The sequence below is a fragment of the Sciurus carolinensis genome, chromosome 4 (genome assembly GCF_902686445.1).
Source record: "Sciurus carolinensis chromosome 4, mSciCar1.2, whole genome shotgun sequence".
NCBI classification, from domain to species: Eukaryota; Metazoa; Chordata; class Mammalia; order Rodentia; family Sciuridae; genus Sciurus; species Sciurus carolinensis.
In genome coordinates, this window is record NC_062216.1 from 18,039,255 (window position 1) to 18,047,583 (window position 8,329).

The 8,329-nt window shown below is 38.2% G+C and overlaps 1 protein-coding gene across 1 annotated transcript in view; it reads left to right on the forward strand.

The window, feature by feature from the left end:
- Nucleotides 1–8,329, forward strand: part of LOC124982044 (PH and SEC7 domain-containing protein 3-like) — a 419,607-nt gene that overhangs the window by 317,201 nt on the left and 94,077 nt on the right. The window contains 1 exon segment of the mRNA XM_047548202.1: nucleotides 1,528–1,721. Coding sequence (XP_047404158.1) covers nucleotides 1,528–1,721 — 194 coding nt within the window.

Here is an 8,329-nt window from a genome sequence, read left to right on the forward strand (position 1 = left end):
ATCGTGGTTAATATCACCAATTGTAAAACCTATTACCCCCTCCCGAGTCCATTGCACCAAGAGGGGTGTATCACCCGTGTTGTGTCCTCCCCCGAAAATGCACAGCCTCAATCTAGTTATGAGAAAACATCAGACAAAACTAAATTGAGGATATTCTGCAAAATGATTGACTAGTGCTTTTTAAACTGTCAAGTCCATGAAGGATCAGGCAAGGTTGAGCAACTGTTACAGACTGGAAGTGACAAAGGAGCCATGACAATGGAGCCAGGACAACCAAGTGCACTGTAGGATTCTAGGTACAATCCTGGAATAGAAAAATAATTTAATGAAAAAAATAAAAATAAAAACAAACCTGGTGCAGTCTGAAAGAAGTCTCAAGTTTAATGAATAGTATTTTACTAATGTTAAATTTTTTAGTTTAGAAAAATTGACTGTAGTTATGTAAGATGCTAACAGGAGAAACTGAGCATATGGAAACTCCATGTACTATCTTTGCAAATCTAAAATTATTTCAAAATAAAAGTAAAATGTGGATGTTTAAGAGTCCAGTTTTACTTCCATGTATCTCACAATTACTTATACCAGTGAGTCTGTTTTTCTTTGACTACCACCATCATCAGATATATTTGATGGTTATTAATCTTGTGATTTATTCAAAATATGTTTTGGGAGTGGTTATTTTGGTTGAAATTTTAATAAAGATTCAATAAGCAGAGTTTAATAAACAAACCACCCACAGGTGATTCTGGAAATTCAAAAAACTGAGCAAAAGCAACCGCCTTTGTAATGGTGTTTTCTTTTCCAGGGGCATATCAGAGCTCATTAACTTCTCTCTTCTTTGTTAACCAATGTGATCCTGTTCTCTGCCTCCTCTGTGCTTCATGTATGTTATGTCTCAGGTTTAAACTTGCTGAACTTGTAGGAACAGGGATTCAGAAGCAGGTCAGGCAGTTAGGGGTGTTCTCAGTGACTGGTAGGGTGCCCCACATTTATGCGGTGGTTGAGCTGGTGGCACCTGTAAGATACCATAGCACTTTGCATGGCACCATCTAAATCACAGACAAGGAGGCGCCTTGTTATTTAGCATATACAGTTCAATATTAGTCAATGGACTCAGTCTATAATTATTTATTTTCTGTATATGCCAATCACTGTGTTAAGTCCTGCAGAAATACAAAAGTTGAAATCACGATTCCGGTCCAAAAATGCCTCCTGGTTTAAAAGAAGACAGATAGGAAGGCATCATTGTGGGTGGGAAAAGCACAGGCTTTAGAATTTTACAGTTATACCCTAATCATCTCTTGTTTTAATTACTAAGTCTTAGCCTGGGGTATGCATTTGAACTCACTGTGTTTCCTTATCTTGTAAAACAGAATGCTAATATTGGTCTTACTAGATTGTCATGATCACTCAATAAATGGCTGTTATCATGGTGATTTGTTGTCAGGATGGGCCATTAGAAAGCAAGGGAGTTTATACACTGTGGTAGGTGCTTGGCTCAGTCTTTATGTTTTTTCTTCCTCTTAGAGATGATGAAGAGAAAAAAAAGTCCCCCTCAGAAGGCACTGATGAGAAGGCCAATGGAACACATCCAAAGACCATCAGTCGCATTGGGAGCACGACCAACCCCTTCTTGGACATTCCTCATGACCCAAATGCTGCTGTGTACAAAAGTGGATTCTTGGCTCGGAAAATCCATGCAGATATGGATGGAAAGAAGAGTAAGCTTCTTTTTCTTGTTGTTTTGTTTCATGTACTTTGGCTCAAATTTTAAAGTGAACTTATCTGAAATAAAGTTAGGGGTGAAGAAAAATCATGCTTATTTAGAGAAGTGTTCTTGAAGTTTGAGAAAACCTCTAACCCTAAATCAGAGACCCACCATAGCACCTGATTTTGCCAAGCAGAATGGCAGAACTCCCCAAATGGATGACTTCTTACAGATGACTCCTTTCCCAGACTCTTATTCATTATGTTTTCATGGTTCCAACAAATAATACTGACTGCCTGCTGTATGCGAGGCACCAAAATAAAATAGTAATGGGATGGACAAGATCCCTGTCTTCATGAAGTTCACATTTCTAGTGGTTGAAGAAAAGGTCAAATTTATAACACATAGATTAAGCAATGATGTAAGGTCCCAGGAACAAAGGGGGAGAAGGGAGGGATTTCATATCTAAAGCATGTGTGGAATGATTGACCCTTGGTGGGATGGGCAGGTGAGATGTGGGAGAGTGTGGCATGAGGAGTATTGGGAAATTGAAGGAATTCCATCTGTTGTCTTCCAATTTCTCCATGAAGTATGAGACATGATTATCTTCTGATAGATAATGGTGTTATCAAATAGATAATGATTAAAGTTTGAAAGGAATGGAATATGTTTACATAGAGTAATCTTGGCAGAAAGTTAAATAACAATTTGATACAGTTGACTGGTCTAAGATAGGCTGACGGATATGCTCAAAATGGGACAGCTTTACCTGTGTGGTGTCCCTGCCCACCTGCATACACAGACATGGAGTGACATGGACGGAGATGCACAGAACCTCTTTCTATCTGTGATGGGACACTTTGGCTTAAGGTATTAGCATTCAAGAGAAACATTGTGGGAGAGTGGTTTCAACACTGATGTATGATACTAAGCAAGTTTCTTAATGTTTCCAAGTTCCTCAGAGTACCTCCACCACGTTTTCTGCACATCTTATTTGCTAGCCTAGGAAACTAAACTACTTGATTTTCTCTAACAACATTGTGAGAGTTCCTATAGTGGCAAGCGATGACAAGCCAATCTAACATAGAAAAAGGCCACACCTGAAGATGGAGAATTGTCATCAGGACACCCTCTCCATTTCTATCTCTACATGATTTTGTATGTTAGCTTTATTCTTTCAAATGGGGCTCTTTATACATGGCTGGATATATGGCTGTTAGCAGCATGGAAAATCATGTATTCAGTTTTGATACCAAGGAAAATTTTCCTTCTGCTGTTTTAATTTGGTATATTCTAGGACAAGTCTCTGATTTGTAGGACCAAGCCGATGAAATACCTTGATTGACAATCCCTACTTTGTTGCAATCTTGAGGCAAAAGTTTCTTCAAGAAGGATTGAGAAACAGGTCTCAAAAAAAGGTTTTATGTTTTTGGTTTTTTTCCTAGGCAAATAAGGATTAGATATTCATCTCTTTGTTCCAGCATGCACATACATTCTTCTCCATACGTTGTGTTTGAACGATGTGTTAATCAGAGTAAAAATTTCTATTTATAACCACAGATATAGTCTGCAGCATGCTATGTCCAGCTGCAGCTTCTATCACTAAGGCTAAAATTGGTTGGTTGTGTCCATTCTCTCTAGTTTCTAGGTGTGGAAAGAGTGTCAATCGATGATATAAATGAAAAAGATAGAAATATCCAATATACCTACTACATATAAAGTACTGGAGGCAAAAAAAAAAAAAAAAACCCAGAATAACTACAGTTTAAAATGCCAACTCAAAAAAAGGCAAAAAAGGAAGCAAAACAGCTCCCACTGATTCAAAATACATACAGCATCCCGCTAGACATGGAGAGCAGAGTTGCCCATGTGAGCATCCTTTCATTGATGCACTTCCTGCCAGTGGATTGGCTTGGCTGGTTAACTTCTGTCAGTGTCCTCAGGTTCTTCCTCCTGGGGGAAGTTTTCTTTGTGTTCTGTGTTCCTGGACTGTCTCTGAGGATTATTGGAGAGGATTGCTCTGCTGGAGGTTCTGCTTCCTGAGAGCACAGTGCCTATGAACATGAAATCCAAGGGTCGCCTGGCAGCTGAGCTGTCACAGACCCCTTGTGCCACCCTGGAAGTTTCCTGCCACTACAACCCCTTTAAGGGCCTGAGTTAACCACTTTGAGAATTTCTGATTGGTTAGGACAATTATAAATGTCATGCAACTTTTTGTCTTTTGGGCAGCTTTAGAAGTTTGCCTGTTTCTCAAAGGAACCTGCCTGTGCTGTTTTGGTCTCTACTGCCTCACATCAGAGGTAAAAATTCACAGATGGGATAAGTTTCCAGGCTTTCTTCCCGTCAGTTGATTAATCCCTGGGAGAATTTCCACCTGTGTTAGAGGGGATATTGGGAGTTCTTTAATTCTGCAGGCTTTTCCTGGTTATCTCCGTTCCGATTTTCTGTGGTTTCCAAACCACTTTAGTGTAGGCAGATAATACAGCCTTTCTGATACAGCAAAGTGCATGATTTCTAATGATTCTACATAAACTAAAATTTGCCAATTTAAAGTGTATAATTTGAGTTATTTTGAAGATAACTTGATCTAAAATTAAAATAGCCACTCGAACTTCTTTTTAGTTTTTTTATGCTATGCATTTTTCCTCAGTTTTTATCTATAAAATCTATGATTTTATCTTTTAAAAAATATTGTTTAAAAATATTGTTTAGTTGTAAATGAATCTTTCATTATATTTATTCATTTTTATATGGTGCTGAGGATCGAACCCAATGCCTCTTGCGTGTCAGGCAAGCGCTCTACCACTGAGCCACAACCCTAGCCCAGTGTTTTCTTTTATATAGCATGTTGGTGGGTCTTGCTTTTTATCTGAACTCATCTTTGTCTTTGGAGTGTTTTGACCACTGAGATGTATAGTAATTACTCATACAGTTGTTTTTAAATCTGCCATCTCACTATATTTTCTTGTGCTAGTGTTCTGTGTTTTCCCTCTTTTCATTCCTTCCTGTTTGGGATTAGTTATATTTTGTGGTTCTCTTTTTCCTCCTTTGATTTATTGACTGCACCTCTTTCCTTGGTTGTCTTAGTGGTAGCCATAGGGTTTACACTACACCATTAACCTGTCTCGTTCCACCATCAGGTTATACCCTTGGTATATAGTTTGAGATCCCTAGAGCAGTTTACTTCCGTTTCTCCCTTGCTGACCTGTGTACTGTTGCCATTTCTTTTAATTCTATGTGTGTTACAAAACTCAGGTAGCACATTACTAATATTTTTTCCTTTGAAAAGTAATGTATTTTTACTTTTACCCCCATGCCTACTGGCAAGAAATTTTTTCATGTTTTATCAGTCTGAAAAAGTCTGCATCTTGCCTTGATTTTAGGAATTTATATTCAGTGAGTTTAGATTTTTTTAAATTTTTTTTCTTTTTCTTTTTCTTTTTTTTTTTTTTTTTTTTTTTTGCAGTACTGGGGATCAAACCCAGGGCCTGTGCTTGCAAGACAAGTTTTTTTCTTTTTCTTGCAGTATTTTAAAAAACCTTTCGCCCTGCCCTGCCCTGTGTGATTCCCATCAGAAAGTTTATTCTCATTCTTTGTTCCTCTTACCTAATGCTGTTCCCTGCCTCTGGATGCTTTCGATTTTCTTTTTTTTTTTTTTTTTTTTTTTTTTTTTTTAACCTCTGGTTTTCAACAATTTCATTATGAGGTGCCTTATTGTGATTTTCTTGTTTTCCTTGTTTGCTGTTTAGGGGTTCTTGAATTTGGGGGCTTATTTTTTTTACCAATTCAGGAAATGTTGCAGCCATCATTTTTTTAAAGCACCTACCTTCCTGTAGAGACTTGTTTCCTGGGTGTTAGATTTCTTGATACTGCTCCAAAACCTCCTTGAGGCTCTGTTTTAGATAACTTTTTTCTTTTTTTCCAACTCTTTATGTCCTCTCATTTTTTATAATAATTTTTATTTTTCAAATTTACTACCATGTTTTTCATTTTATAATATAGTATTATCTTTGAACTTAAGCTGGAATCTTGGTATCCTCCATTTCTCTCACTAGCAAGTTCATGTTTTTCTTAATGTCAAGTTTATTATATCTATAATACCTGTTTTAAGGTCCTCCTCTTCAAAGCCCTTCTTTGTCGCTTCTGAGACTGTTACATTCATTAATTTTTTTCTCTCACAGTCATACTTTCCATTTTCTTTGCATTCCTAGTAGGTTTTTGTTTGTTTGTTTCGGTCTTTTGCACTAAGGATTGAACCTGGTGGTGTTCAACCAGTAAGACACATTGCCAGCCTTTTTAAATATTTTATTTAGAGATGGTCTTACTGAGTTGCTTAGGGACTTGCTAAGTTGCTGAGGCTGGCTCTTAACGTGGTGATCCTCCTGCCTCAGCCTCCCAAGCTGCTGGGATTACAGCATGCACCACCATACCCAGCCGGCCCTAGCAGCTTTTATTTGAATACCAAACATTGTACATTGCCCTTTTTTTTTTTTTTTTTTTTTTTTTTTTTTCCCCCTTTGCTCTTGGGCTTCTATTTTTTTTTTTTTTTTTTTTTTTTTAATTTTGGATTTTCTACTGGTCTGCTGATAAGTAAATTGTTGACCAACCAAATTCTTAAATTCTTTAGAAGCTTGCCTCTGTCTTTTTTTGTTGTGGTGGATCCAGAGCATCTTTTACTCTGGGACTTATTTAGTTTCATTAATAAGGCACCGTTACTCATCTTCAGACTACCCAGTCAATGCTCTGTGTATTACAAAGTCCACTCTGGCCGATGAAAACACAGATCATTCCAGGCCTGTGTGAGCTCTTGAAATTTTTCATTCCACTCCTTTTCGGTGGTTCTTTCCCATGCCTTGGCTTATCTCCTTTTCAGTTGTGCTCAGCTGGATGCTCCAGCCAACACCTGAGAATTGCTCTGCAGCTCTGCAGAGTTCTTACTTTGTGCATTTCTATAGCCCCCCACACTCTCCTCAAGCCCCCTCTGCCTCACCAGCCTCCGTCTGTCTCCTCGAGTCAGCATGACTAACAAGCTCTGTTTAGATACCTTCTTTCCTACAAGGGCTGGGAAACTTTCTCCAAGCAGTCGGTGGGCTTGCCTCATTTGTTTCTTCCTCTGCAGGATCATGGTCCAGTGCTACTGGTGTACAATGTCTAAAACCTTGTGTTTAATATATATAGTATATAATTTTGTCCAGTTGCTATAGTAGGACAGTTTCTATAGCAGGTAATCATCACAAACATATGCAGCCCTAAACTGATTACCAGTCCCTTTTGTTAAGAAATGTCTTTGTGGCCAGGTACACATGTGTAATCCCAGTGTCTCAGGAGGCTGAGGCAGGAGGATTATGAGTTCAAAACCAGCCTCAGCTGTCTCTAAATAAAATACAATAAATAAAATACAAAATAGGATCAGGGATGTGGCTCAGTAGTTGAGTACCCCTGAGTTCAATCCCCAGTACCAAAAAAAAAAAATTTGTGGTTGCCTGAGACTTCAAGATCTAATATTTGTTGAGCTTATGGAAATGAAATGATAAAGAATTCTACACATTCAGGTGCAAGCAAACTGTTTATATTTAGAGATTCAGAAAGAGGTTTGTTTCCTTCCGACCTGATCTTTTCTTTCTTTTTGACCCTCGTGTTGAACGTTCAGTCGTAACTGGTTGACCTAGTTGGCATCAGTGGTAATCTGTTGCTGTTCCTGGGGAGTGCCCCGCAGTTCCTAAACCATTTCTGAATGCTTTTCCCTTTCTCCTGTGAAAGATGGTAACTCTTGGTAAATTTGGGAGAGGTTTTATATGAAGTACTCGTATGTCATATGCAGCCCATGTATCACCTTTTATTTCCAATACAAATAGCTGGGTGTGGTGGCACACATCTGTAGTAATCCCAGTGACCTGAGCTGAGGCAGGAAGATTGGGTGTTCAAAGCCAGCCTCAGTAACTTAGCAAGGCCCTAGGCAACTTAATGAGAGAGCTGTTTCAAAATATAAAGCACCAGGGGATGTGACTCAGTGGTTAAAGTGCCTCTGGGTTCAATCCCCAGTATAAAAACAACAACAACAACCAGAAAATAAATAAATAAATAAATAAATAAAATAAACCCACACAATGGGTTTGCTGGAGAAGATACAAGTAAGTTTTTTGGTCAATTTTTTTCCATTTTTATTGGTGCATTATTGTGCATACCGATGGGATTTGTTGTTACATGTTCATACATGCACACAGTACACAAAGTAACAGTATAATTTGGTCATTATCACTCCCCAGCACTTTGTCCTTCCCTCCTTCATCCCCACTTTCTCTGTTGACCTCCCTCCCTTTGATTTTCATGAGATCTGCTCCATCATTTTTTCCCCTTTTTCTTCTCTAGCTTCTGCATGTGAGAGAAAACATATGACCCTCAACCTTCTGAGTGTAACTTACTTTGCTTAACATAATGGTCTCTAGTTCCATTCATTTTTCTGCAAATGCCATAATTTCATTTTTCTTCATAACTGAATAAAATTCCATTGTACACATATACCACATTTTCTTTGTCCATTCATCTGTTGTTGGACATCTAGTCTGGTTCCATAGTTTGGAACCAGAATTTGTGAATTCACAATTTGTGAATTGTGCTGCT